Raw genomic sequence first — 27,307 nt, 5'->3', positions numbered from 1 at the left:
AAAACATGCTATAGATCAGTAGGTTTGACTAGTTCGTAGCTGGATTATTTATTAAAATGGGCACACCTAAAATATCCACTAAGCATGTTAGCTCAGGGGAAGAGCGCCGGGCTCATAACCCGGAGGTCCCTGGATCGAAACCAGGACATGCTATCTGTTTTCTTTTTTTTCTCTTTGCTGTCGTAGCTGATCGCTTCTTTTGGTTCATTCAAAACATGCTGGCATAGGCTGTTCACGCTTCTTAATAACTCGTTATCTATTCTTATTACGGAGTACAACCAAGATAATCCCGAGTCGCCGTGTTGCTGTCCAGGAGATTCCCCCGGGCCGTCCCAAGAACAACTGATGCTTTTCAGCCGCGATAGATTTGATTTTCATAGTTGCCATGGTGGTGGATACTGACGAATTGAGTCTATACGTACCGGTAGCATAATTTTATTTACATACCAGTATCCTTGAGTAGGTTACTCGAGGGAATGATACACATATTATGTGGCAGGTGCCATCTATATCTTGAATAGGACTAGCGTAGGGGTCTACGTGGCTATACCTTAACAGGTTAGTCGCTGACTATCACCCCGGCTGGCCACTGACATGTGACCGACCGCCTTCCCAAAGGGATTGGCTCCGAGCTGAATGAATGAATAGGAAGGATATCTTCCGGTACTTGACCACCTTCTTTCCCCTCCTTACGAATTAATGGCCCCTTGAGATGACCTAGTATCAGGTCTTCTCTGTGGTGAGCCCCAATACTTTCTTGCGGCTTTGTGTTTCAATATGCTTCTGCGCTCGGCCACTTCTTATTTGATTAGAACTGGCCAGGGGTATCAACTATTCCTAGCATGACACGCCGACTTGTATGTCCCTTCTCTTCTGATCATGGAGTGCTCCTATCAGAAGATTTAGAACTAATTGGATATCTCCATAGGTTCGAGCGGGCGTGCAGCTCGCGATTTTCGCATCTTTCATCGCTCTTCTCGTCGTGACCTTGGACAACAGGTTCCGTGTCCTTCCTGCCTCCATCCACGGCCATCTTCCATCCCACTATGCTGGCTTCGCCATCACCGATGTCACCGTTGTGTCTTGTTCTTCCATCAACGTTTTCTCAAACTGTCAACCGAACCAGGAGTCCTGGTCCCAGGTCGAGAAAGACCTCTACCTCCGCACCGGCTGGACCTCAAGCGCATTTGTTCGATTTGAGCGAAAGAAAGAGGAAGAACTGCTTCCTACAGACAAGGTTGTTATTGATCTTAAGATTAGCCGACTTGTTCCCGAGTATTCGGAGGACCCTGAGGCCCAGGCAGAGACATGGGAGCAAAGACCCGGTGGTATCTGGCTCAAGCGAACCGCTAAGCGCCACGCGAGTGACTCTGGAAAAGCAATCACCGCTATCGATGTCCTCTTCGGTGCCGATGCAGTCGATCCGCGAATTGGCTGGGAAGTCAGGGATACTCCATTGCTACTGGATAGCCGTACGGAGGAACTGGAAACTCGAATCAGCGTCCGTCGGGGAGATCCTCCCAAAACGAAGAAACCAGTGCCCAGGATAAACGAGAATGGGCGCTTCAAGATCATGCAGCTGGCTGACTTGCATCTGAGCACCGGCCTAGGGGCTTGCCGTGAACCTGTCCCGGCTGAACCCGTTCCAGGGCAGAAGTGTGAAGCCGATCCTCGGACGCTAGAGTTCGTGGAAAGGCTTCTAGACGAAGAGCAGCCTGATTTTGTTGTATTAAGTGGCGACCAGGTTAATGGTGAGACGTCGAGGGATGCTCAGAGTGCTCTTTTCAAGTCCGTTAAACTCCTTGTTGATCGCAAGATACCCTACGCGGCCATTTTCGGCAACCATGATGATGAGGGTAACCTGAAGCGACCGGAGCTTATGACTATCTTGGAGGATTTGCCGTACTCTTTATCTACTGCAGGCCCCGAGGAAATCGACGGAGTCGGAAACTATTATGTCGAGATTCTTGGCCGCGGAAGCACCACCCACTCCGCGCTAACCCTTTACCTTTTGGACTCACACTCGTACTCTCCTGATGAGCGGAACTATCGCGGGTATGACTGGATCAAGCCGAGTCAGATTCGGTGGTTTAAGAACACGGCCCAAGGGCTGAAGACCAAGCACCATGAATACACCCACATGCACATGAACATGGCTTTCATTCACATTCCATTGCCGGAGTATCGTGATCCCAATAACTACTATTGGGGTAACTGGACAGAAGCTCCAACAGCGCCGGGCTTTAACTCGGGCTTCAAGGATGCCCTCGAGGAAGAGGGTATCCTGTTTGTGAGCTGCGGACAGTAAGCGATGTCTTTCCCACCCATCCATGACTCTTTGCTAACCCGCTTCAGTGACCATGTCAATGACTACTGCATGCTCAATCGAGATAACGAGGAAAAGCCGTCCCTGTGGATGTGCTATGGAGGAGGTGCTGGTTTCGGCGGGTACGGAGGATACGGGGGTTATGTGCGCCGCGTGCGGTTCTATGATTTTGACATGAACCCTGGCCGTGTGGTGACATACAAGCGGCTGGAGTATGGCGAGACGGAAGCCAAAATTGATGAGATGATGATTATCGACGGTGGCATTGTCAAAGGGCCCGAACAAGAAAAGTGAATTGGAGATTGATGCCTTTCCAAGGCGCCAATTGGTATTAATTCTCCTTTCTTTTTGAGCTGGGTCTCGCGAGACGCATCTGGCGCTGCTTTTCGGACGATATCATCTATTCGAGGCTCTTACATCTATTACTGGGGAGGCGTTCGTTCCTATTTGAGACTTAACCGGCGGGCATTCATCTTCTTTTCCTTGTATCATATTAGTATTCGATTCAAGCATCTTCAGGATGCGTGGGCCGCGATAGCAGGCAATTTCTCGAGAAAATTGATTATTTTTATCTTCTTTTCCTTCCTTCCTGCTCTATCACCACCACTTTTCATAATAGACGCGCTCCGTGTCCCCGAGAAAGCCCTCAAGGCTGCTCACCACATCATCAGTCATCCCAGGCGGACCACACACATAACACACCGTCTCTTCCGCCTCTATACTACCATCAGCTCTACTGACCGCCTTGCGTAAGTCATCCCGATTGATCCTCCGCGTGTGCAGGTTCAGATCCCCAGATTCCGCAAATTCAGTAAGAGAACTTCGATCCAAACCAGGATCGGTGATGAAAAGATCTAAACTAATCTGCAATCGACGAATCTGTGACTGCGACGCAATGATCTGTCGTAGACGTGAAAGAAACAAGATCTGCTGCAGACTACTTGTGCCATTCCCGGTTACTGTTCCTTCTTCTTTCCGTGGAAGTTTCGTTGAGTACAGAAATCGAATATTGAATGATGGGTGAGGAAGAGATATCTCGTCGCCATTGTTAAGATGCGAGAGCATGGATATCAGTGGGCTATGATTGTGTTAGTATCTGGTTATGAACCATCTTTTCTGCTTGGTGGGTCGACATAAAACACTCACTTGATTCCTACTCCGCCTGCCACGAAGACTACATTTCGAACTTTCGTCAAGTCCACGCGGGAAGATGGTGGCCATACAAAACTCCCTCCGACGCGGATACTAAGTTCCGTGCCTAGGATCTGATCCGCCGGTCGCCAGAGCCATACGCTGGCTGGGTTGGAGGGCGCATATTGCACGGCTAACTCTACGTAGGGTGGCCGACCGCGCGGGTCGATGGGGGGAACGTCGGTTTCATCAGTGGTGATTGCCTCGGCGGGGAATTCTAGGGATGGGAGGACTTGTGCGTCGGCTGGAGTGGAGGTAATACTGAAGCCGCCTGCGTTTGGGATGGAGGGAATATGGACGTCCAGCCATTGACCCGGGAGGAATGTTAGGGGTTGTTGGGGGTTGGCTAACTGTTGGGTGTCAGTATGATAGTAGTATGTATATACGGTCGGTCGGAAAGCGGATATGTCGCTGAGTGTATAGAGATTATAGGTGTGCGGTTGGAAATGTCATGTAGAGACATAGATCATTATGGAAAAGAAAATCATACTTCATCCACTTCCTGGCCTTCATCTTCGATATTTTGGACCTCCGGAGGGATGGTCAGCTGTAGCAGTCGCACGGAAGGATTGGCCTGTTCGATATGCGACAGCCGGACATTGTACAGTCGGTTCTGGCGGGGTTCGGCAGCGGTGCGCAATTGATGGGGCAGTGAGCCCTTCCGGTTTGTCGGGGAGCTCATGTGGTGTGCTTGGTGATAACAGCACAATTGGTTGGTAGCCGATAGCTGGCGCTTAGAGAAGAGAGCTGATGGGTGATGGAGAGATTGGACTGGGAGCAGTTGATGGCACTGCAGTACTAGTCGGAGTCTCCGCATCCGGAGATCCAATGAATGTTGCGAAGGACTGTTGCTTCTTGGAGATGGTAGCAGCAGTAGTTAGAGGATTCACAGGGCCAGCTGGCGGGATAAACATTTAGTGCCTTTACATGGATTAGAGTAAGTGATTTTTTGCCCTGAAATTGACTGTGTTGTAGTTATCAAGAGCGCATTGCTGGTTTGGTAGAAGTACGAAGTAGCTGAGTCGAGGCTAGATGGATGACGTTGGGGCATGTCATGTGCCTTCTTGGTTTGTTTGCAGCGAAGTGTACTACTACTTTGTATGTACTCATTCCCATCTTTGTGCTTCAACATCACATCCTACTGATTCAACGAAATGGCTCAGTGAGATAAACAGGGAACTGATGGTGTTCCTAATGACTGTCAACCCCTCCTCCAGTCTTCTTATGCAGGTGCAGTCACAACAGTACTGTACTAGTAAATCACAACTAGTACTTACAGTCTGCCAGTTTGCTCCACCTGGGCGCTTCGCACTCTGATTGGACATCCCCGAGCATCCCTTCCAATGAAAATGCATGGCCATGGTCACATGACCTGATATCCCCTCATTCATCGTCCCCCTGCCTCGACATTTCTTCCCTCTAGCACGAAGGTATTGAGCCATCTAATACGGAGTAGCTATTAGAGCTGATACTCTCATGGGTCGCACCCACCAACGGGCGGGCAGATTCTTCTCTTAGTCTCGGTGCGTAGAGGGTTGCTGGGAGCATGCAGATCGCCTTCCCCATCACACACTAGGCGTGTGACGGCTGTCAGCCAAACGGCTACTTCTGCCGCCTCATTGGTGATGGACCCCGGCCTGGCGCCGATGCTGGCGCTTCCTAGACGGCAAGCATTGGCCAGATGCAACCCGTGGGAAACATCAACTGCATTTCCCGCTTTCCTGGCTTGCCAGTGCCTTGCTGTGATAGCGCCCTTCTCCTCATCTGGACCATGCACCACAACAGGATGGACGCCGGCGCTTCTGGGGTGCCAGACTTCTTATCCTCGCCATCGCCCCGGCTGATCATCCGAAGCTCCTCTCTCCGGTAGCCAATTTTGTCTTCTTGCTCTCATCTATGTGTTAGCACTTGGTGTTTGATGCCAGTGAGCTGAACGTACAGCCATAACCGACCTGGACATCAGTCACAGGTGAAACACGAGCCCAGGCACTCATCAGAGCGAGTAACTTTCTATAGTGATACGATTCTTCGTGCTTCATTTTCCTAGCTGGCTTTGACGACTTCGAATTTATCAACACAATCAGTCATGATGCGCATGCGCATGCCGCCGCTTCGTGATCTCTTCCCGACGAAATGGCGTAATCACAACTTGATGTATATATTGATGACCATCGAACTGCCTCTTACGGTCATCATCCTCACGCTTACGGGTATCGCCTCTCATGACCTCTACCGGACGAAGCTTTGGCAGGATGGCGCAGACAATGGGTTTAACAGTTCGCCAAATGAAAGGCTCTACGCCGCGGCCAACCATCGGTCCTTCAAGACCCCCATTGTTTGGAGTTCATTGTATGTGAAAGCCTTCTGGTCCAGAACCCCCCTATGTCATGACTGACACTGGAACAGTATCACCGAGTACAACCTCGTCCTTGGAATTCTGAGTGTCTTCGTGTGGATTACAAAGATTCCGGTCCACATCCTTCACATGCTTACTCCGCCCTTGTCGGCCTTTGTCCACGCTGGCTTGATCGCCGTGTATATCTATTCCGTTCGTTATCAGGCCGGTCCCGACATGTCTGACCCCGAGCATCCTCAACCGGGCGCACCATGGTACATCACGAAGAAATGCTCAGTGGCTGCCGTAAAAACAGACGTTCACTACTGTATGCAAGCCAAGGCACTGTTTGCATTTTCGATAATTCTCATGTGAGGACGCCCTTATTCTCTGATATCCTTTTCTTGGGAACGGCCAGCTAATTTGCTTAACAGCCTATACTACGTTGTCGTGCTCGGCGTCAGCTTGCAAAACTGCGTCATGACGAAAGAAGAGCGTCAAGAACGGGAAGAGCTGCGCGAAGAACGAAGGACTATGAAAGAGTTCGAAGACTACGTTCTCAAGTCGCCTGGTATTCCTATGACCGTACCAAGGCAAACCGGGCCCATGCCGACGGGCATGCCTGGCAAGGCACCATTCCATAAGACTATCACTCGAAGCACGGATGTATCGTCGGCGGATCTTCCACTTCGTCAACACTTCAGTTCACCGAACCCTCGCCGCTCAATGCACCAAGTGTCGGCGGAGACACTTTCCGGGCATCAAGCCCAGTCCCAGACATCCTTTGTGCAGACCAACAAGGCGGGGGAGAACTAAGTCGCGTTGCGCTCTACCTAAGCCGAGGGAGCTACCTAGGGCTAGGGAGGCTGTTCGAGGCAATCGCTAAGCATGTAATGGGATTCACGTGCTCCATAGCTCAGTTACTTGCTCGTTATTGATGGCTTAAGATCGGATCCACGCTTACTTCTACTCTCACATCCGTCCCTACATCCACACCCGGAAACTTTGATTTATATACCATTTTGCGCGCTGGATCACGCGGAGTTTATCGGTTATACTTTCAAATGCGATAACGAGGCACTCATCAAGGTCCACATAATGTTGTTTGTTTGACTTGTTCGCCTGTCACTGGTTCGTCTAGTGTTATCGCGCTCCCCTCCCCAACGTTCTCTCACTCCCCCCCCCCAAATATTCTCTCATTCCCCCTCATCACAGGAAAATTAATTGAGTATAGCACCGATATATGTTGTTGTTGAACCGTTGACTCGTAATTAAGCGCTTTGAATTATGTAGTAGCAGCCTATACTTCGGGGCTTTCTCGGATGCTGATAAATGTCTGCTGTCTCACTGTCTCAGACTTTTACATTTCCCCGATAGCTGCCAACCCTGATAATATATCGTATCGCGGCAGCTTCATTGAGCAGAAAGAGACGCCGTGTATTCTATTGAACTCAACACTTTCCGCAGCACATGCAAACCGAACACAGTAGACTATATTGGAGAAGACAGATCCATGAAATGATAGCACGACTTCATGCCATGAAGAATATGTAAACAAAACATAATAACTAGTAAATCATGAATATTTGATTACTAAGTTATCACATGACCGTGCATAATGGCTTGTGTAACACGTGACCGCAACCGGACCAACTTACTGCTATCATATCAACACCGGTCGGGATTCCACGCAAGTGACCTCTCGATATCTCTCACTTACGGCTGATCAACGTCCTCATAATGTCCCTTTCCCGGACCTCCTCTGTCCTGCGACAATGTCGCTTACAATTGCACCCGGAATTCAACTCCTTGACGCGCACTTCCCCTCCCCTAAGCTATTCGACCCGCCATCGCCGACTCTCCCGCTATGAAGCCAAATCTTTCCATACGACGACGCCCTCTTATGCAGCGCCACGATCTCCCATCGCGCGGAAAGCTCAATCCACTCGGAGACAAGCCGTCTTCACAATTGACGGAGTATTCGCCCACACTGTCCAAGGCGATGTCGAGAAAATGCTACAAAGGCTAGAAAAGACCGTGGAGGAACACTATGACCGGTGGAAGGAAACCCACAGCTATGAGGGAAGTTATGGGCGCGCGAAGCTGAGCCTCGACAAATACAAACAAATTGCACAATCCCTGCTGCGCACCGCCTATTCCCAGCCTCCATCAGCACGTGCCATTCGCGCAATTTCCACCAATGTCGAGGTCATCTGGAACGTTTCGAGGTGCCTTCTAAGTCCCGATAATCGGGCCCTGGAAGTTTGGCTCCACAGTGCTTGTGCTCTCGCAGGCGCAAGATCCCCTGCCCTTATGCTCGCTGAACGGAACCTCGACGACGCGCATCCGAATTACCCCCTACGCACTCAATTTCTGGATAAAGTTGAACAATGGGCGTTGCAAGAACGTGATCCTCGTGCTATGCATGTTTATGTGAGAACGTTGATTGCCCGCGGGGAACATGAAAGCGCGGTGCCGTTTATGGATGAGCTCATGTCGACTATCTATCCTTCAACACGAGTGGAGGGCCTGGAGACGCCTCTTTCGTTTTACAACATTCCCCAGGTGTGGCCGACGTATATCCAATTACAAGAGGGGCTGAAGAAGAAGGGAGTGAATTGGGGCGTTAGCAGAGATGAGCTGGCCCGTCTGGCAGGAGTGGATTACCAAGAGCCTAACTACTTGTCGAGTTATGCTTCAGCGATGTTTGAGGCTGGTGATTATGAGAAGTACGAGCAGTACATGCATCAGGCTGCAATGGCCGGTGTTCCCAGTGCTTGCGCCTCTTTGGCACATTTCTACTACCTTACTGCGAGAGGACTGTTCCCCCGTCGGGGAGAGAAGACGTTTGTTCCGCGGTCGGAAGAAGACTCTGGCGAGGTACTCAAAAAGGGTAGATTGGAGTCTCTTTACTCCAGCATTGTCCGTGGTCTGGCACCCCACGAATACTACAATAATCTTGCTCTCGAGTGGTGGGAGCTGGGATTGAACATGGGCAGCGATTTGTCTGCTATGTTCCTTGCTCTCGCTTACCGAGAGGCCGGTCAGCTAGAAGTTGCAGATTCTTTTTACAAGCTGGTAGATACGCCTCGTTTATGGGCCCCCAAATTCACCGCTGATGATCTCGCAATTAATTGGGACAATCCGTTTGCCAGCTTCTCTGTGCCACGGCGAGTACTCAATGTAAAATGGTATGACAGCGATGCCAAATGGACCACTGAGAAATAGCCCAAAAGAAAGGGAATCAAAGGAAACTCAAAACGCCAAAATCACGCTTGTCTAGCAATGCTGATAGTCGTACCAAGATGCGTTATGTCACATGAAGCGTGTTGCCACGCGAAACTGGCAAGAGTGAAAAGGCGGTTCAACTTTCCGGCTCAGAAGAATTCCTCGGTGTCAAACCAGGTGTGGAGGATGTCTGGTAAGGCGTCTCGTGGGGCCAGTGCCGGCGTGAAAGTTTATTCGGGTGTTGCTCGACACGGCAGCTGTTTATTGTTATGCTTGCCGGCATGATCGGTGCTTATGCCTCAAGCCGATGAAGAGGCTTCCTGCCCGCCATCCAGCTCGTCCCTTCGGGCGGCTGTGACGGCAGAGGAAGCAAGTTCGAAAAGGTGAGTCGAATCGACGCTTGACTTTGAAGGTGTTCACAACCTGCCCAAGTGCTTGCCGGCAGTAGTCGAGGTCATGGGAGGCTCAGTTATGGTGAGGGTTGCTGCAGGTGCAATAATAACTGGAGTTGTTGTTTCATCCTTGCAGCCGAACCAGCCGGGGGTCTTGCAGGTCGTGGTCGAGGTCATGGGAGGTTCAGTTGTGGTGATTGTTGGTGCAGATGTAATATCCGAGGTGGTTGTTGGATCTTTGCAGCCGAACCACCCAGGAGTCTTGCAGGTGGAGGTGGAGGTGGAGGTCGACGTTGTCTCGCCAGTCGTGGTTGGATCCAAGCAGCCCCACCATCCTGGGGTCTTGCAGGTAGATGTTCTGCTAGTCGTAGTAGACGTGGAGGTAGAGGTGGCCGAGGTGGTAGTAGTGATTTCAGAGCCGTTACTGCGGAAAAACTTCCAGAGTTCACAATCGTAGCACTCCTCTTCAGGCGCACAGGAAGGCACATCGTCGTAGCCAGCAAGAACATTCGCAATGACATAGTTAATGCGATGTTTGCTGAGTCCAACACGCCAGCCCTTGTCTTCAACAGTGTCATAGACACACATCTGACCAGTATGGCATGCGGATTCCATGGCATAGCCACCCCAGGTACAAACTGAGCTTACTCCATTGCAAGTTCCCATGTAGACCGGATCTGCCGTATGTCCGAAATGATATGATCCAGTGTTCTTACGTGACTGAGGGTAACGTGAGTCATGTCCTGGCGGACTGGGAAGACCCAAACGAGCTGCTGGGAGTGCTTCCGGAACAGCTTCGAAGGTAACAACTGGTACCCCAAATGTCAAGCCTAGCAAGCTGGACACCGCACCACCCAAAGAATGGCCGGTCAGCCAAACGTTGGCATTTGGGTACATCTCGGTGATATTAGAGTAAAGGTCGATTGAGGCGCGATAATATCGGTTCTCATCTAGCATCGCCTCAACAATGCACGTCAGGTTCCCATTGTACAGGGTTGTCTGGCAATCGCAGACTTGCCGCCAGAGGTAAGAGCCCCCCTGGCCACAGCAGCAGCTGAAGAATAGATTGTCGTTGATTTTATCATTTGTAGTAGTGCCCTCGCCATCGAACAAGGCCGGTGAAGTTCCCTTGAGGGAGATGACCACCGTGCTATTGGTCTTATCGGCATATACGTGACCTCGGAGCCCGTCTCCTTGCCACCCAAAACTTCCAGAGTGGTTGAACCGACCATGAATATCCTGCCAATCCCCGGTCCCAGGTACCTCGATGTAGTCATTCGCAGTCATCATTGCCAAAGCAACGACGGTCTTCTTCTCCGTGACATTCGGACCCGGCAGCGTATCCATGACCCAATCGGACGGCGACAGCGCAGCTGCCGAGCCAGAAGATCGTGCAGTCACTAGGTGTTCTTCAATGACCGACAGGCGTCGGTCTGCAAGTCTTTCGATTGTGAGTGGTTGTGACGAAGCAACCAGCGGAGTGTTCGATGTGACGACATCGGATTCGACTCCTTCATCTGAGACGGCCCGAAGACGAGTGTCTGGCGTGATATCTAGTCTGCGGTGGAGATCGGGATCTTGATAAGTTCCTCGGTGAAAGATATGGCGAAGCGTGAATTCGTGGGTGTCTGAGAGGGGGGGCGAGTCACCCAGCGGGATCTGAGGAGGGAGGAAGGGCGACGCTGGTCGGGATCCGAGGTATACGGGCTGATAAGCGGAGATCAGGCCTGGAAGTAGTGTCACCGACCATAGCAGGTCGGATAGTCTTGTGTTCCCCCAAGAAGGCTTTTTATTCTGCCCTCGAAGGCCTTTCATGGCGATACAGTGATGGACAAAGATGCAGGGATGATGCTGAGAGATAATAATGATGGAAACAGGGTCGCTCTAGATAACCGGCGCCATTCTGTAGATAGATAGATAGATAGGCAGTAGTTGAGGTGGCCACCGACTGGGCTGGAGAAAGTGGGTATTGGGTTGTCACGTGATAGTCACTGGCCCCCACATAACCAAAGTAGTAGATGATCAACCAACATAGCTGAGTGGATCATCCAACTACTAGTAGCTCACATGAGCTGTTTTCCTTTCTTTCTGTCGTCATGCCTATCAGAGTCAGGTATCTCACGCCTAGTTTGTCGGTGGCACCCGCTTCCTTCATGATGGGTTGTTGACGAACACTGTTCATCTACCGCGGAGACGGGTGCCTGTGAAAGACTAATTGTAGATGAACCTTACGCCAAAATTACAATCCAGGATCGTCATTCTCACCTACTTAGTAGTACTCATCATTTGATATATATCATCCTATCATGGGTATAAGTTTATGTTCACCATGGGTCCACCCCCTTAGTCCGCCCACCGAACTGGGTAGGTACAAGCCAAACTAACACTAACATTGTCCTGCTTCCAGCATGGCATTATGGCATTTACTAGCTACTCAATGTTACTATAGCTCGTCATGTACCTTCTCACCGACAGCCCGACCCAGACTCATCCCCACTTCAACATCAACAGCAATGGCGTTCTTACTCGCTTTCAAAATGTCATCATCAAACTGTATACGACCCTTCTGGAATGCCACAATAATGGACGACCCTCCAAACTGGAAGATCCCGAGCTCATCACCCTTGTGTATCTGAGTCCCCGGTTGCTGATACTGCGGGTGAATCCTATTGACCATTAGCACTCTTCAACTGGCACCCACAACTCATAAAGTGCATACCTGACTGTCCCCACCTGCGAAGCCCCAATAGCCACAAACAGCACTTCCCCAAACTCTTTTGTTTCAATAACCACATAATCCCTCGCATTCCTCGTCAAGATGTCCACCTGACTCTGCAACGCTATTGGATCCACCTCATAATAGTCCCCCGGCATGCTTCGAAACTGCTTGATAGTCCCCGAAACCGGACTATGATACCGATGATAATCCTGCGGCGACAATCGAAAACTCGCCACCGGGCCATCCGCGAACTTCGGCCCCAATTGCTTATCCATTACCAGATTCGTGATGGAGAAATCATTCCCCTTGATCCAGATCTTCTTGCTCTCGGCTACGGCTTCGTAGGCAACAACGCGCGAGTCGGCAACTATCACTGCGGCCGTGGGGTCGTCTTTACGGTAGATGGGGCGCGAGCCAGGCTTGTGGGCACGTACGAAAAAATCTTCGAATGTTGCATAGGCTGTTATGTCGGAAGGGGTGAAGTCGTTCATATTGATCCGGTAGAAGTCAACAAAGGCCTTGATGCGTTTCCGAGATGCAGGGGTGGCTTCTTGTTTGCCTGCTGGGGTCAACACTGGGTCCCGAGAAAAAAAAAAAAAAAAAAAAAAAAAAAAAAACATTTAGAAAGGGACATAATGATGCTACCTTCTTCAACAGCAGCATGATGCAAGTATAATCGCATCAGGTGAGTGGTATCCAGCCATTCTGTTAATGGGTTGAATAAGAGAAGCAGTTTAAGCTTCTTCCATAGCGGCTGCTGTTCCCGCATGTGTTTACCGGTCTGTCTCCTGTAAGTACGGCGCATGTATTAGAGCGATCAGCGAGGAAGTTACCTTGCGCTCTATGGTGATCCATCCAACCTCTCTATTATGGACCTAAGACCCGTTAATTGCTGTGGTACGCGACATGGGAGATGACTTACCATTTTTACCAAAGACAGCAGATAGTCTGCTATCCAGTGCAAAAATGTAATAACGAACATTCTGGCTACTGTTCAAATTGTTGGATCTTGTGAGTTTGTAGCCATTTTCTTTTTCTTCGCGATGGAAATGTGATCGAAATCGTCGCGATGCAACGGCAATGATGTCAGCATGACGGCTTCCCGATGGCTGTATACTATATACTACCCATCCACACATACTCATCTCCCTCCAGGATCACAACCTCCCCTCTCGCCCGGAAGGTAAGAGGTAGTAGATAATGTTGAGACATTTACTGCAGCCAGGCAGCTGTCAGCTGATCCTTCGCTTCTTCTTCCTGCGTGGCCTCTGACCACCACCTCTTCCAACCGACCAACCATCTTCTTGAAATCTAGATAGATCAAATCCATATATCTTTGTCCCTTCGTCTTGACAGATAATAACTGGTTATTGTTTCAGTACTCACGGTGTCATAGAAATAGACGATGTAACATAGGATTAATACTGCCTGTTTGGAACATTGGAATTTCACGATACAGTTGAGGAATCAAGGGCACATCTAACAATCTAATAGTAATGACTGACATTTGTCTGTGTTTTTGTCAAATGTACTTTCTCGTGCTGTGATGAGCTATTGTTGCTCTCTGACTGGTTGTGTTCTATGGGTCCTTAGCTAAGTAGTACGTGCTTTCATCATCATGTTCGCGTGTGTTTACTAGTAAGTTACTCATTTATTGGTTGTGGAACGGTAAATTCTCTAGGTATACCTTCCCTTTGCTCATGCGATAACCATACAGTAGATGAGCTAGCAACCAGAAAGAAACAATAGTGCTCGTGCTCACAATCCTCAGAGAAACAGCCCACATCCACCATACAAATATACATAGCGGGCGCGATGAAGTCAAAGAACATGAAGATGAAGTTGAATTGAATCCATACATCTATATTAACCGAAGAAACCCATCCATGCTCATTTCAGCCCTCCCGCCAACAACAAACTCTGCCCAGTCATATACCCCGTCTTCACTAACATAGTGACAACATTAGCCACCTCCTCCGGCAACCCCAACCTCCCTAGGGGAATCGTGCTTGCCACCTCCGGAATGGACTCAGCATTAGGGATCATCCCTGTATCCCCAATCATCGCCGGCGCAACATCATTGACACTAATATTGTACTCTGCTAACCTCGTTGCCAGGTTCTTCATCATCCCCGTCAACCCTGCCTTTGAGGCCGCATAATGACACCCATTAATGCCACCCCCATACCCCGCAATCGACGACATGAAGATGATCCGCCCCCAGCGCTGCGCCTTCATGTGCTCGACTACCCCCTTGACGAGCAGGAACGAGGCCCGTAGATTCACGGTCAGAGTGTAATCGAATTCCTCCGTCGTGATGTCCCATACTTGCGGGACGCGTTTGCCGTACCCAGCGTTGGAGATGAGGATGTCTGGGTAGCGGTTGCTGTGTTGGGATTGGATCTCGGTGAAAAGGGTGGTGATCTGGGCGGGTGAGGAGACGTCGACTTGGTGGATAGTGATGACGAGGGTGGGATGTTGGGCTTGGAGCTCTTTCTGGAGGGTGGTTATGGATGTCGGGTTAGATGAGTAGGTGAGGGCTAAGTGCACGGCTTTGGCAGCTAGTTGGCGGGCACAGGCGGCGCCGATTCTATGGTATTTGTCTGTTAATAATGGATTTGTTGACTTCAAGTGTGGTATGGATAGGGGTGGAAGAGAGTTTACCCTCCTGAGGCGCCGGTGATAAGGGCTAATCGGCCACCAATGTCGTTTAGTTGGTCCATGGTAAGTTTCTTAAGGAGACTTGAGGGTGAGAAAGATGTGAATATTCAAATGTTACTAATGGATTTTTCTGGGAAAAGATGGTAGATATAGTAGAACTGCTTACTCGTAGAGTCTTCCCCGCTGGTCGGCGCAATTCCGGTCCCAACCCCGCGACATTATGGATCCACTCCCCGGGCTTTGTTCCGACGGTGCAGCGCCGAGCTACTGTAGGTTAGCACTATTCTTATTAGATCGCAATGGTTAACTGGCTATATACATAGAAAGACATTACCATAGGACCATTGAAAGGGTTATAGCGCATCGAGTTGTAGTTGAGTCTACACGATCAAGGAAAGTGCGGACGGCACAAGCCATAACCCAACTTAGTGTTTTCATGATGCGTACACTGAAGTACCTATAGGGTACTGAGGTGATTTTAGTAGTGTGCTGATTCATAGCATTCTTTCTGCGAGTTGCTGTAGATTCTAGTCAAGGTTTCCATACCGATCTTCATAGACTTTCGCTGCTTATTAGCCCAAGAATGTAGTCACCTAAGGCTGATATAGTCTTATAATTTCAGAGACTCCAACATACCCAAGTAGTATGATATTATCTTATATTACATACCTCTCTAAACGCCAACCTAGAACCCTCAATCAACAACACCAAAACAAAAGCCATCAAGAAACCGCATCTCCTCCACTCTATACATTTTCCTCCTCTTTCTCCACCCTCTCTACTTGTCTCCCAACCAGCCTGACATACCCGGAATCATATGTCCTCCTAATAGTCGTCCACCCCAGAGAATAATACAACAGCCCTAACAGCGCAATCGCATATCCCACCATCTGAAGCGAAGTGATCTGCGTGCCCCAAATCACCACAGAACAGACAATTAACAGGATGTTTTTCGGCACACTAACCAGCGTCATAGTCAAACCGGATGTCTTCCCAATCTAGACATACGCAGATTCATTAGCACTCACATACAATCACCACCTCATCACCAGCCAAAAACAATAAGAAAAGGGATATACATACCAAAACAAAAATCGACACATTCAACATGAACCCCACCGCGGCATTTGCTAACAACACCCCGAACCCAGTCTCCCCAACCACACTCCAACTGAACCCGCGCAGCTCAGTATAAAACGCGATCATAAAGTTCGTGAAAGCGCACACCGGTGCAGAGTAGTACAGTGTGACCAGGGGATCCATTTTCTGGCCCTCGTCTGACAGCAGGATCTGGATCATGACAAGACGGTTGGCGTCAAAGACAAGACTGGCGAGTTGGTAGATGACGCCGAGCCAGGAGAATTGGACTTCACCGGCGACGGCGAGGGCGACACTGAAGGCAATAAGGAGGATGTTGAGGAAGGATTCGAGCGACGGGGTTTTGACATGCCAGGCCCAGCTGGTGAGGAGGGTTACTATTGGGCCACAGGCCTGTTTTTGATTCCTTAGTATTGACAAATCATATTGGGGGCGATGGGAGGTGTACTTTGAGCATTTGGATAAAGGAAACATTCAGGTAGAGGTAGACGATGTTGCTGCAGACGAGACTACCGCTGTAAAGAATGCCGATGGGGATGATCATGCGGACGTAGGTTCGGCCGTCCATACGCATTCTCTTGCGACCGTCGAGCATGCTGGTGGTTCGGGCGAGAAGTTGAGTAGCAAGGGTTGCGAAGACGAGATGCCATGTTGTTAGGATGATTGCTGGGTTGGAATTGTTGATTAGACTGTGTTGATACACTCCCTCACATCATAAAGACAAACTCACGGTATCCTGGATTATGTTAGTTGGATGCTCAGATCCATAATGAGTACAGTGGAATGGAGTAATTCACGTACTAAATTCAGTGGACTCAATCACCCATTTATTGAATAAAATGGTCAAATTCGACCAAAACACCCACGACCTACATTTAATGGTTAACGCTGGTGATTTTGGCTGACTGGTGACTACATACAGAATGCCCAGAGTAACAGGCCATACTGAAGCCTCCTTGGGCGGAATATCCAGGATCGCCATTATTGGGAGGGACTCTAACGGGCCTTCCAGTTGACACAAAAGTAATACTAATAAACAGTGTCTCCAAAGAAGCGCGAGGTGGCCATTAGGGGCGTTTCACTCCGCCAAAAGAACCATCACACGGTCAAACCTGGATATATCTAGTACTAGTAGTGGTGGATAGCACTACTTCCTTCTGCTAGGTGCTAGGTCTATTTCCATGGAACTGGCAACCATTGTAACGCCGGGATAGTCTGGACCGAGAAAATCAGGGTCTGGGGCTAAACGAAGGAGAGAGTGTGACCCTGGGACGTTTGCGGGTTTTGACGGGGTCTCATCCGTGGGAGGAAGGCTTGGGTGTAACCCTACTCTGCATGATTCATTCATTGCAACTGCACAGCTGCATCAATCAAGCTTCAGCAGGTCCGTAGGCGGCCATTTAAAAGCTGCTTTCATTGGTCAGGTCGTAGCAGGGGTCCAAATGAAGGGAATCTGATTGGTCTCCAGTGTTTTGGGGGCGTTTATGTGTAGCAGGTCCATTGGCGGCTACTTACGAGGGACTAGCTTAGGTTGTCGCGCACACGTTCCATTTGCTACGATCTGAGTCTGAGGAATCTCGGATGGGGCTGGTGGATCAGGGGCCGGGTAGCAATCCAACTCTCAATAATATAGTCATTGTGGGTATCGATGATGATTAACACCCGGATTCAGGGGCAATGGGGGAACTTCGGAGCGGGTGGATCTCCAAATAGATTTTAGGATGAGACAGGGGATCGTAAGCTGAGCTGATTAACTAGATAGTATTCTTTGGCCATGCTTACGTCGTTGAGCTAGACTGTCCGACTAACAGGGATGGGGTGAGACTGGATGAGAAAATAACAGAATGTCTGGTGAAAGTTGGCCAACCTTGACGGGGCAACCCATTTGCCTACCGGAAGCTCGGAAGATGTTCTAACTGTATTCTGTATACTAGTCTAGTAGTAGTATAGTTATTAATCGAGTAGGGCTGACGCTTGCGGACATTGACCCAATTGACCAATCAGAGCACGGGAAAGGGTGACTGTTCCGTTTTGGGAATGGGCATCCTTAAGCTGGAGCCTGCAAAAACTTAATGTGTCAAACCTTTCAGTCTTTATGTCCGTACATCTATTCACTATTGAGACATTGGCTAATAGTCTTTTATGTTGGAGCTAGCATATTCACAAGCGAAGATTCTTGGCTCTGTATGTCAAATAGTAAGAGTGACAACACATGGCTTGTGCCAGCCATACAATGGCAGTTCTCTTCACGCAGATCCATACATTCCGATCAGCATAACCATAAAAGCTTGAACTATTGTTAAACAAGAAAACTATCAACCTAAAACACCAATCCACAATACCAATCGGTCTATTGCCCAGAAACCAGCACATCAAATCCTACTTACTTCCATGCTTTCTCACCACGAATGCGTACAATATGTAATGAAATAACTCGGCCACTCATCCACATCAATCCACCGCTTACACTCATCCGGATTGAAGTCCGGATTGCCCCACGCCGCCAGGCACGCCGGGTGCTTATCATCCGCCCAGCTATACGGATAGATCTGCTGTCGCGGCAACACCACCATCTTATCAGCCTTTGCCCCAACCTCATCTTCACTGCCCTCTGGTCCACAGTACAGGTCCCACGCAGGTGACCACCGCCGCACCGTTCGACACACATGCGTCCGCACCGAACTATCCTTGAAGTCCTCGTAATACTTGTGTAGCATAGTACCAAGTGCCCCAGGCCCCGTAAGTGACTCAACAGATCCATCGCCGTTCCCGTTGGGATTCTCAATCACGTGGATCACAGGCAGGAGCCAGAAAGGGTGGCCGGGGGGTGATGCCATCCAGCCATTAGGGACGGCGGCGGGGCCATCCAATCCTTCTTTGTGTGCCATATGGCCGACAAAGCCGCGCTGTGTGCATTCATGGTCGTTCTTGCGTGGCCCTGAGGAGAGGATTTGACTGTGCTTGGCAAGGGTGGTGGAATGGCTGGTGAAGAGAGGCTCCACGGGCCGGAGAGCTTCTGTGTCGACGTCGGCGTACATTCTAGAGATTACTGCTGTTAGCTAATGCGAGGTTAATAGTTTCGGTGGTGACTTACCCTCCGAATAGGTACATGTAGAGGTTGCGAACCACATCTGCTCGGTGGATCTCCTTGGGGAGACGGTTGTAATCTGTCAGGAACCAAGGGAAGTACTGTTCCACGAGCATCCGGTTCGTCTCGTCATCCCATAGTACATACTCCCAATCTGCATTCTGCGAGCGCATTGTTCGTACCCAGGTTTGGGCATCGTCGCTCATGTTGCTACCGGCAGGGAACCACGTCTGATGGATAAGCTTAGGGATGGTGGTGAGATCTTGGGAGAGCGGACGGGCGAGGAGCTCTCGTGCTGAAAGAGTGCGAGCATAGTGGTCTTTGAAGGGGGCCTCATAGTCGGTTGGGAGGACATCAAGATGGAAGAGGTATGAGAGGAGAAGAACAATGGCAAGGGCGAACGAGAGCTGAAATCGACGCCGGTTAAATTGGGATGTGAGCCATTGGAGGCAGGATCCTCGAGGAGATGACTGAAGTATCATCAGGGCGATTTGGCAAAGATTTCGAATTTCGGGGCAATGATCAGGCGATAATGTGGTTTGGGGGTTGTCATAGAAGAGACCACCCTGAAGTTGTTCTCGCCTCACCCTAGATAGAATCTTGGACCAGGGCCAGGTAATATGGACATGGTCCCATGTACAATGGCAGGGTGGGCATTGGTGGATTAACAATCTTCGTATTCAGTGATGGAGTCAAGGCGGATATGTCTTACTTGGACCAGGTACCTCAGCGTCACATCCACTGATGCTCCATTGCCGAAAACGTTCATCACACGAATACGACCCACTCGCACCTACTGATCGACCGGGCGGATGGTTCCTTGATTTTCAAAGAATTTGAAAACTTACTTCGAGCGACAGGCATAAGGGTAGGGAATTCGGGAGCCATTTTCTCTTTCCGACAGCTTCGATCGAGCAAATGGCTCAATCGATACCGTTCGTTTGAGATGCTGTAGATAGTATTGCATTTGATGTTATACACTTATATCTCATCTTCTAAGCACTCTTCGATCCAAGCTTGTCCAGGATATTGCAAACAGTATAGTTATATGCCACATTTTCTGTGAATGGAAAAAGAAATTCGAACACGAGCATATGTACCCCAAATCCACTCCCATCCTAGTACAATCCACCCAATGCCAACCTCCGCGGAGTATACACCTTCAGATTCCATATTTATCATGTTTGGTGCCTCAAAATTATCCTCATATACCTACAGGAAGTCAGTTATATCAGAGTAACCAGAAAGACAAGGTAACTTACAAGCTCATTCCCGTCAAAGCCATCAAAATACCCGCGACACTCTGCCGCAGAATCTCATGATCACTCAGCACCCATCCCAACCCTACAATGATGCACGTCTTGAGCTGTCCGATCACCGTGCTTGTAACCGGCCCAGCAGCATCAATTATATAGAACTGAGACAGGTTCACCAGACAAGCGAATATTCCACTCTGCAAAGCATAAATCAGCCACTTCTCTACACTTATTCATTGTCAAACAAAGAAACGACCAAGTCAACTTACCGCAAGTATCGAAGTCCACAACGAACCAGGGACAGTCGCAACCTCCGGAAACGTCTCCATCCACGGAACAACACACAGCAGGACAGCCGCGCTGACAGGGGCCTGATTGAGTAGAAGCTGCATACTACTCATCTCCAGCTTCTTGTGATACCGGCCCACCAAGACCGTGTACAGTGCACTAGCGCACACACCCGACAAAGCGAAGAAAATACCCTCTGGTGTCGTAGTATCGTTGCCTTTCGCGGACGGTAGTGAATCAAAGTACGAGACGATGCCAACTCCCGTGCAGAGTAGGACCAGGGGAAGGAACGCCGATCTGGGGATGCTGGACTGGAACAGCACAAAATTTAACAACGCCGTAGCAGGTGTAAGGAGCAGCCGCGCCAGCTGGTGAAAGATAACCGACGAATAAGCCAAAGCCAGGTTCTGAAAAATGACCTGGATGCACATGGCCGCAACAAGGTGGAGGATTCGATAGGGTGATACGTGCTTTGGTTTGAACCAGCCGCAGAATGGCCGCGATGCTAGCCATAGTGTGAGTCCGGTGATGGTGAAATGGTAGGCGGCGAAGGATACTTGTGAGTTGCGGAAAGATGCATTGGAGAGGATGGATTTGTTAGTGAAGACCTGATTGAGTGTGTCAGTAACTAGTAATAATCATCTTCATGTCTAGCATGACAGAAACTTACAATAGCAACAGTCGCGACAATATTAATTGTCATCCATACAAGAAGTCCAACACTTCCTATCTGCTTTTCCGGCTCTTCAGACAACGCCCCAGGCCTCTTTTCGTCCTCATATGAATAATATCCCAGCTCCAGCTTCACATCGTCCGATGATGAGGGTGGTGGTGGTGGTGGGCTTGCAGGAGTGCAACTTATCGAAGTCAATAGACCCTTGCACTCATCGTCCTTCGGGTTCGTTTCTGCAACAACCATGTTGAAAACCCAGTATAGTATAATTGGATCGGTTCAGCGAATCGTGTTGCTTTCTAGAGGGTGAGGCTCTGCAATAAACACAGCATATCATCCCCGGGTCCTAAAAGCTATGTATGCACCAGGGATCTCTATTTCAAGGAAGGAAAGAAACTCTACCACCATCCACTCCACTTTCTCTCAATGACATCTACCTTGGTTGGGTGGCGCTACAGGTCATGTCCAACAGGTCTACCAAGTACATGATGTCTAGAGTGACCCAGAGGTTGTGGTGCTAGACAGAAGAACGCACTGAAACATCATGAGGCCCCACGACCCAGACTTGTGCGAGTGTGCTCTACCGTATCCAAAGGCACATGATTGAGAAAAGAGCGGGTCAGAAAGGAACCTCAATGTTACACTTTATAGTTACTTCTCGTACTCGTGATGTGCGCCAGTGGGGGGGGCGGAGAACCTGGATCGAAGCCGGAAACGGAAGTAAGATAGGGATGGTTGCGGGCACTGGAATGTGGGTTCGTACGGCTCCTGTAAACCTTGGGAGAGGGGGGTGGTTCTCCTGTTTCCGTCAGGGACCAGACTTTGTAAGCTTAAACTATGAATTTCGTGGAAATTGAGCTTGGGGTTCTCTGTTCACTTGGCTGGGTCGTTGTGGTTGGAAGAGAGATCGGTCTGTTGTACGGGTCAGGTTCCATGGACTGCGCAGCAAAAGCGATCTGGGCCGGGCTCTTCTTATCTATTGGAGACACGAAAGCCATAGCTAAGGGTTAAACAAGGGACTATACATTCTTGGATATAATAACTTTAAGTCACGCTAGCAAATATGTACCAACAAGCTCAAGAAACTAGATAACCCCTCGGGTACTCGAACTCCTTCCAATCCAACACGCGCCGCGACCAAGGAAAACCCTCATCATACTGGGCATAAACAGTATCCCTACCAGCCACCAGTCGATGAATATTCAGTCGGGTGCTGTACATGAGGTTCCAGGCCTGTGCCTCGTGCCACTCGTCGCTGCCTTCACGGATGTCCGAATCCTTCGACGCAAGACCGGCTGCCTTGTACGTCCCGATGATGTTGGGAAACGGCGCATAACACTCGATCTGCGAACGGCCATCCTTACCACCACACATATCAGCCATGGAGTTATCCACTGCAGCCACGAGCCGATCGACCGCTAAGGCTGCTAGGATCCTCTCTGCGCCTCGCTTGGTCACCGCGTACCCATAGGTGCAGCAGCCCATATCGGCCCGATAAATGAAACGAGTCGACGTCTCAGGGTAAATCTCCTTCCATGAGTCGAGGGGGCCGCCCCACGTACCACGGTGATCGACACTGGGGGCAGTCGGGTCATTTGGGATGGCATAGAATTGCGTCTCGTTGGGAGCGGCAGATGAAGCGCATCCGCCCACCCAGAGGATGTCCCAGTTGGTGCCGTATGGAGCGCTCTTGGTCGTATTGGCATTTCTGGTTAACGCGCGTACGCCTCGGGCAAATTCGCGGAGTTGTTGCCTAATGCTAACGTCCCAGTCTGCGTCGTCTTCAAGGATAAGTGCTGTTGAGTAGGAGTTTTGGACCATACTATATCATGATAATGTCAGCTTATAACAGGATAGGGTTTTCGCATGACGAAGGAGCATACTGACTTGCTCAAAGCGTTCATATGAGCGCGCCAGCATCCTATCTCGGATGGTGCTAATAAGTTATCCTAACAGAGTTGTCAACTAGGGTCATAGGTCTCAGACACAAAACAGCGTACATTGAGCAGAGCCTTCTCGCTCATGTCCTCTGCGTGTACCCCGTCTATCCATTCGACCCGAAACCCGGATATCGACGCGGCGAGGTTGAGAAAATCGCGCTTATCTGTTCGTTCTTTCAGCCCAATGGCGTAAATGTGTTCAAACTGTCGAAAACCGTTAGTAAATACGTAACGGACATCATCAGGAAATGTAAAACGGAACAAACCCCAAGCGTCTCATTTTGAATATGCTCCAGCGCCCGATCCTCTAACGTGGACCGCGCGATCTTCACCCAGTCCTGTTTCCAATACTTTTCCCCCGTACCACTGAATAAAAGAGTGAGGATAATATAACTGGCGAATGCAGCGACAATGTATTTCGTAAATCTGGATTTCCCCCGAATCATGCTGAGAACTGGCGCCAGTTGAAGATGGTCTACAAAGTGAGAGGAGACATTGAACAAGGTGAAATATCTTGCATGTAGCAAACTGCACACTTCTTGCGCCTTCTCGTGAAGTCTCTTGGTAATCATGGGTCACTATTTTGGGATTATATGGGTAAACCTTAAGAAAGAAAAGCTGGACGTTTTGGGTTGTATCCACATTCTTTGTTCAGGAACGGCAGGTTGGTACGTAGAAGCATCTTTCCTGAAAACGGGAATCGTCACTCCGGCATGGATACGATGTAGTGGAGATCCAAGGTAGCCCCGCAGCAACAAAAGACTTTCTTTTAAGTTTATGAATGAGGAACTGGTCGCCTAGGGATGGATCAGAGATGGCCCTAATAATAGCCTTGGGAGTGGTCTCGAGCCATAGGATCATTACACCACCATACAGGAAACAATATAGAATATTCTCTGTCCAGTAACACTATCATGTCTCGGCCAGTAATTCCATGCATTGATCCACTCAGTTCTAGTCGGCGTAAATAGAACTGCAAGCTAGCTTCGTGGTTATACGAATTGACAATTATATTTATCGGGATTTATAAATCATCATTAAGGTACATAGTATAAAGAAATGCAACTTAAGTCCCTAGTGTATTATTCAGAGCGATAAGATTACTTATGTTAATTGTTAGTTAGTTATCTTAATGTTTAGTTGGTTCTTCGGAACTCGTCGGAGGTATGCACAAGTTCTACTCGCTACTGCGTTCTTGGATAATCCGGCTCTACTTCAGGGCAGACTCGGCTTGCATTTACCAGGTTGGTGATTGGAGTCAGATGAACAAGCATCTGAGAGAGGCCACCCCCGCGATGGAAAGAGGTAGAAAGGAAATAAAGAAAATAAAGAATGCAAACAGTGCATATAACTTGTACCGTGTTAAAAGGTGGGAAAGGGGGGTGGGAAAAAAAAAAGAAAGAAAGAAAGCCCCTGGTGGGGGTCACCCACAGCCTTAAGATCTCAATCTAGCTGCGGAGATAGTTAGTAACGTGTTTGCTGTAAAGGGGTCCTCGGGAGTACTTGCAAGTCTTACGCGCTACCGATTGCGCCACAAGGGCCACTTGTGTTGAAATGGTTTCACAAATTTGTCTTATCACCGCATGGGGTTATGACCCACGGATACCGCATTTTCTTGTAAATTTCACAACACCTCCGCCAAGAATTTCCTATTGCGATTATACGAACCGCTAGCGTGTTGCGGATGGTGTTTATGCTTATTAGAGAGCATCCTAGAATTGCGCGATCTGAATTGAAGTTGACCTGATTCGGATGCCACACTTTACAGATAAGGTAAACTTTAACTACATAAATCATATTAAAATCATTTCTATCGAAGGATTTCCTATGATGTATCTTACTCCTAAGTACCAACTTGGCTCAGGGTAAATATATTTCGGAGCTAGTCATCCAAGCAGATGGAAGGTGACTTTCCACCATCTCAAGCCAGACAAAAGTATCTGTCACTCGCTCCAAATCCTTGGTAGTCTGAACTATGGAAATCATGTCTGCCACCTTCTCTCCCTTCCCCCTCCACGTTAGATATTTTAGTCATATAGCGTCGATATACTTGGGAGTTGAACGCCTTTCACTGTAGAAATGGTAGTAGTAGACATGGATGTTGCATGCTATTTGGATAATAAGGCATACATCTACGATCTCATCTACGCCTTTATCTTTGGCTGACGGATCATACAATACAGCTGTGCTCATTAGCCCACCCACACGGCGACATAAGAAACCCAACAAGAGCTGAAAAGTCTCACATACCTTGCATTTATCCTTGCCGTCCACACACTCAATCTCACTGACCATCTCGAACCCCAATTTCTCATAGATTATCAGGTTTGGGAACCCCTTGGAACTTTCCAAGTAGCAAGGCATGCCCTCTCGGTCAGCTTGTTGACTAACTACCTCGACCAATTTCCGACCCAGCCCCATTCCTCGCATCGAGGAGTCGACCGCGATCACATTGCAGAAGTAGTAGCCGCGGGGATCAGTCCAAACTCGGTCGTGAGTCTCCTGTTGTCGGGCTTTCCAGAGCCAGTAACGACGGACATTAAGGCCACCTCGGCCACCGAATCGGATGTTATTGTACAGCTGGCGGAAGGAGAGGATCCAGTCTTGCGCCCAGACGGACCAGGGGACAGGCTCGGACGGGGGTTGCGGGCTGTACCACCAGCAGACTCCGACGACGGGGAAATCGGTGGGAATCTTGTCTCTGGGGGTGTTGGTGGTGTATTTGGCCACGAAAATAGGCTCGTTGCAGGAAAGGCCGTAGAGGAAGTGTGCAGCAAGAGAGGCAGCGTTGCGGTGAATGTCGAACTGTTCATAATTTTGTTTAGTTTTATTTATATGGTAGAGCTGGGACTGACAGTGCAGAGTAGGGAGCGGGATTCTACATGTACAAGTCTAGCTCAGTCTGTACATCGTTCGAGGTACCTGGTATCTCTAACCGAGATTGGAAGGTCCTCGAACGGAGGGCTACTTACCCCGGATTTATTGTTGAATACCCAGTGAAAGTACGGGTCGTCGGCGAACGCTTTCTGTATGCATGCTACGGCCGAGGGGATGTCCTCTTTTGTGAGGGGAAGGATCTCGATGGCCATATTGGGTTTGTTTGTTTGCTTTGTTCTCGTGATTGGATTGGGCTTGGATTGGGGAAGATATTGAGTTTATGATGTATGATTCGAAAAACGTATTTGATAAGTGCATTCAATTCCTACTGGCTCTGCGAATAGGTTGCGAAAGGGCAATAGTATATGCGTGAGAATGACGACGGAGGGGATAAAGAGAGAGCGCCATCTATTGATGGGAGCCGAGATAGACGGACAGGTCGAGAAGGGAAAGCGCGGGTGAGTCGCGAGGACACCGACCAGATGAGGTCTTTGATGGAACTGACAATTAAGCTTGAAGATGATGATGAAGAAGAAGAAGCTGAGAGACGGACTGTGAGAGGGTATATTTATCTGGGTTTCCTCTCATTCATGCTGCCACCCTCCCTTCGTTCCCAAATAGGCAAGTCCTACACCGACCCCGTGACAGGCCACGCTAACTTGGTTTGGTAGTTCGATGCGGCGCCGCCCGGCTCTGCTCTCTTCCTTCCCCACCAATCGTATCCCCAAGATCGTCCACCATTGACGATCGCCAAGCCACTAGACGCGATTCGGCAGGTTGTGCCGGAGGATCAGCTGGTCGGCAGGGCTTATCGTGTCATGGGGATAGCTTCACGCACGGGGAAGCTGCCATCTACCGACCCTACGATAGCCGAGTGATGAGACGAGTGGCATATGAGATATAGCCGAGATTGAAAAAAACCTTATAACGGGTTACGGAAGGGTACCTTAGAAGACAAGACTATCAGATCCGACCCACCTTACCGTGGCTGGGATATGGGTTCTATCGATTGTGCAATAGCCCCATTTGTGTAGCATAGAGCAGTGCTCGTTACACCGTGACAGATAACGTGTGTTATTGGCTTCCTAAAAGATCGACCACTTGAACTAGTCTTATATACAAGCTGAATATGGTAGATTTTGACCTATAGCCCCAGTTTGCGCTGGTGAAGGTACCTTTCTTTCTTTTCTTCTCTTCTCGCATTTTCATGACAAGCAGAACATTTCAGGGTTGGG

At 49.3% G+C, this 27,307-nt stretch overlaps 10 protein-coding genes and 1 non-coding gene across 11 annotated transcripts; 5 read left to right on the top strand and 6 right to left on the bottom strand.

Moving 5' to 3' along the window:
* Positions 1 to 81: 81 nt before the first annotated feature.
* Positions 82 to 153, top strand: BO87DRAFT_t244. The gene has a single exon. It is a non-coding gene; the product is annotated as a tRNA-Met (tRNA).
* A 519-nt stretch (positions 154 to 672) lies between these two features.
* BO87DRAFT_380452 (metallophosphoesterase family protein) lies at positions 673 to 2,912 on the top strand. Its single transcript, XM_025624302.1, has 3 exons — positions 673 to 857; positions 929 to 2,304; positions 2,356 to 2,912. Exons 1-3 carry the CDS (start codon positions 843 to 845, stop codon positions 2,618 to 2,620), a joined length of 1,656 nt encoding a protein of 551 aa, XP_025475077.1. The 5' UTR covers positions 673 to 842; the 3' UTR covers positions 2,621 to 2,912.
* Positions 2,913 to 2,923: 11 nt separating this feature from the next.
* Positions 2,924 to 4,199, bottom strand: BO87DRAFT_368632 (FAD-dependent oxidoreductase; the record flags this gene model as incomplete). The annotated part of the gene is made up of 3 exons (XM_025621943.1): positions 2,924 to 3,404; positions 3,473 to 3,867; positions 4,008 to 4,199. The coding sequence occupies 3 exons, from the start codon at positions 4,197 to 4,199 to the stop codon at positions 2,924 to 2,926; spliced, it is 1,068 nt and encodes a 355-aa protein (XP_025475076.1).
* A 705-nt stretch (positions 4,200 to 4,904) lies between these two features.
* On the bottom strand, positions 4,905 to 5,249 carry BO87DRAFT_319398 (uncharacterized protein; the record flags this gene model as incomplete). The annotated part of the gene is made up of 2 exons (XM_025619847.1): positions 4,905 to 4,959; positions 5,005 to 5,249. Coding segments are annotated over 2 exons (300 nt in total), but the record flags the coding sequence as incomplete, so codon positions are not given.
* Positions 5,250 to 5,606: 357 nt separating this feature from the next.
* On the top strand, positions 5,607 to 6,668 carry BO87DRAFT_319424 (uncharacterized protein; the record flags this gene model as incomplete). The annotated part of the gene is made up of 3 exons (XM_025619850.1): positions 5,607 to 5,866; positions 5,924 to 6,223; positions 6,287 to 6,668. 3 exons carry the CDS (start codon positions 5,607 to 5,609, stop codon positions 6,666 to 6,668), a joined length of 942 nt encoding a protein of 313 aa, XP_025475074.1.
* Positions 6,669 to 7,548: 880 nt separating this feature from the next.
* BO87DRAFT_177652 (uncharacterized protein) lies at positions 7,549 to 9,288 on the top strand. The gene has a single exon (XM_025618381.1). It carries the CDS (start codon positions 7,593 to 7,595, stop codon positions 9,078 to 9,080), a length of 1,488 nt encoding a protein of 495 aa, XP_025475073.1. The 5' UTR covers positions 7,549 to 7,592; the 3' UTR covers positions 9,081 to 9,288.
* Positions 9,289 to 9,496: 208 nt separating this feature from the next.
* Positions 9,497 to 13,116, bottom strand: BO87DRAFT_390844 (uncharacterized protein; the record flags this gene model as incomplete). The annotated part of the gene is made up of 8 exons (XM_025624947.1): positions 9,497 to 11,280; positions 11,540 to 11,646; positions 11,742 to 11,773; positions 11,864 to 11,902; positions 11,934 to 12,138; positions 12,192 to 12,765; positions 12,837 to 12,972; positions 13,114 to 13,116. The coding sequence occupies 8 exons, from the start codon at positions 13,114 to 13,116 to the stop codon at positions 9,497 to 9,499; spliced, it is 2,880 nt and encodes a 959-aa protein (XP_025475072.1).
* An 826-nt stretch (positions 13,117 to 13,942) lies between these two features.
* Positions 13,943 to 17,183, bottom strand: BO87DRAFT_368616 (SDR family oxidoreductase). Its single transcript, XM_025621942.1, has 10 exons — positions 16,871 to 17,183; positions 16,752 to 16,819; positions 16,681 to 16,686; positions 16,399 to 16,616; positions 15,936 to 16,343; positions 15,605 to 15,850; positions 15,522 to 15,545; positions 15,019 to 15,116; positions 14,856 to 14,933; positions 13,943 to 14,781 (listed from the first exon to the last, which is right to left on the bottom strand). The coding sequence occupies exons 1-10, from the start codon at positions 16,930 to 16,932 to the stop codon at positions 14,082 to 14,084; spliced, it is 1,908 nt and encodes a 635-aa protein (XP_025475071.1). The 5' UTR covers positions 16,933 to 17,183; the 3' UTR covers positions 13,943 to 14,081.
* A 1,113-nt stretch (positions 17,184 to 18,296) lies between these two features.
* On the bottom strand, positions 18,297 to 21,501 carry BO87DRAFT_447542 (uncharacterized protein; the record flags this gene model as incomplete). Its single annotated transcript, XM_025628264.1, has 5 exons — positions 18,297 to 18,989; positions 19,045 to 19,495; positions 20,332 to 20,491; positions 20,564 to 21,190; positions 21,253 to 21,501. 5 exons carry the CDS (start codon positions 21,499 to 21,501, stop codon positions 18,350 to 18,352), a joined length of 2,127 nt encoding a protein of 708 aa, XP_025475070.1. The 3' UTR covers positions 18,297 to 18,349.
* An 831-nt stretch (positions 21,502 to 22,332) lies between these two features.
* On the bottom strand, positions 22,333 to 26,594 carry BO87DRAFT_410369 (LPS glycosyltransferase; the record flags this gene model as incomplete). Its single annotated transcript, XM_025626323.1, has 6 exons — positions 26,168 to 26,594; positions 25,446 to 26,000; positions 23,462 to 23,755; positions 23,256 to 23,399; positions 23,143 to 23,204; positions 22,333 to 23,077 (listed from the first exon to the last, which is right to left on the bottom strand). The coding sequence occupies exons 1-6, from the start codon at positions 26,282 to 26,284 to the stop codon at positions 22,333 to 22,335; spliced, it is 1,917 nt and encodes a 638-aa protein (XP_025475069.1). The 5' UTR covers positions 26,285 to 26,594.
* Positions 26,438 to 26,950, top strand: BO87DRAFT_401137 (uncharacterized protein; the record flags this gene model as incomplete). The annotated part of the gene is made up of 2 exons (XM_025625585.1): positions 26,438 to 26,626; positions 26,744 to 26,950. The coding sequence occupies 2 exons, from the start codon at positions 26,438 to 26,440 to the stop codon at positions 26,948 to 26,950; spliced, it is 396 nt and encodes a 131-aa protein (XP_025475068.1).
* Between the last annotated feature and the right edge of the window lie 357 nt (positions 26,951 to 27,307).

This window comes from Aspergillus neoniger (assembly GCF_003184625.1).
Source record: "Aspergillus neoniger CBS 115656 unplaced genomic scaffold BO87scaffold_46, whole genome shotgun sequence".
In the NCBI taxonomy this organism is placed as follows: domain Eukaryota; kingdom Fungi; phylum Ascomycota; class Eurotiomycetes; order Eurotiales; family Aspergillaceae; genus Aspergillus; species Aspergillus neoniger.
Note: the sequence above shows the minus strand (reverse complement) of the source record. Positions and strands in the feature narration are given on the sequence as shown.

What these genes read in the sequence shown, in the direction of transcription:
- BO87DRAFT_368616 (XM_025621942.1), bottom strand. Translation starts at nt 16,932, where the DNA reads ATGGCGATCCTGGATATTCCGCCCAAGGAGGCTTCAGTATGGCCTGTT. An exon ending in TGGAGAAAGAGGAGGAAAAT is followed by an intron (nt 15,546 to 15,604) that starts GTATAGAGTGGA and finishes TTGTTGATTGAG; the next exon opens with GGTTCTAGGTTGGCGTTTAG. An exon ending in ATCACCGGCGCCTCAGGAGG is followed by an intron (nt 14,782 to 14,855) that starts GTAAACTCTCTT and finishes CAAATACCATAG; the next exon opens with AATCGGCGCCGCCTGTGCCC.
- BO87DRAFT_380452 (XM_025624302.1), top strand. An exon ending in CTGTTTGTGAGCTGCGGACA is followed by an intron (nt 2,305 to 2,355) that starts GTAAGCGATGTC and finishes AACCCGCTTCAG; the next exon opens with TGACCATGTCAATGACTACT.
- BO87DRAFT_177652 (XM_025618381.1), top strand. Translation starts at nt 7,593, where the DNA reads ATGTCCCTTTCCCGGACCTCCTCTGTCCTGCGACAATGTCGCTTACAA.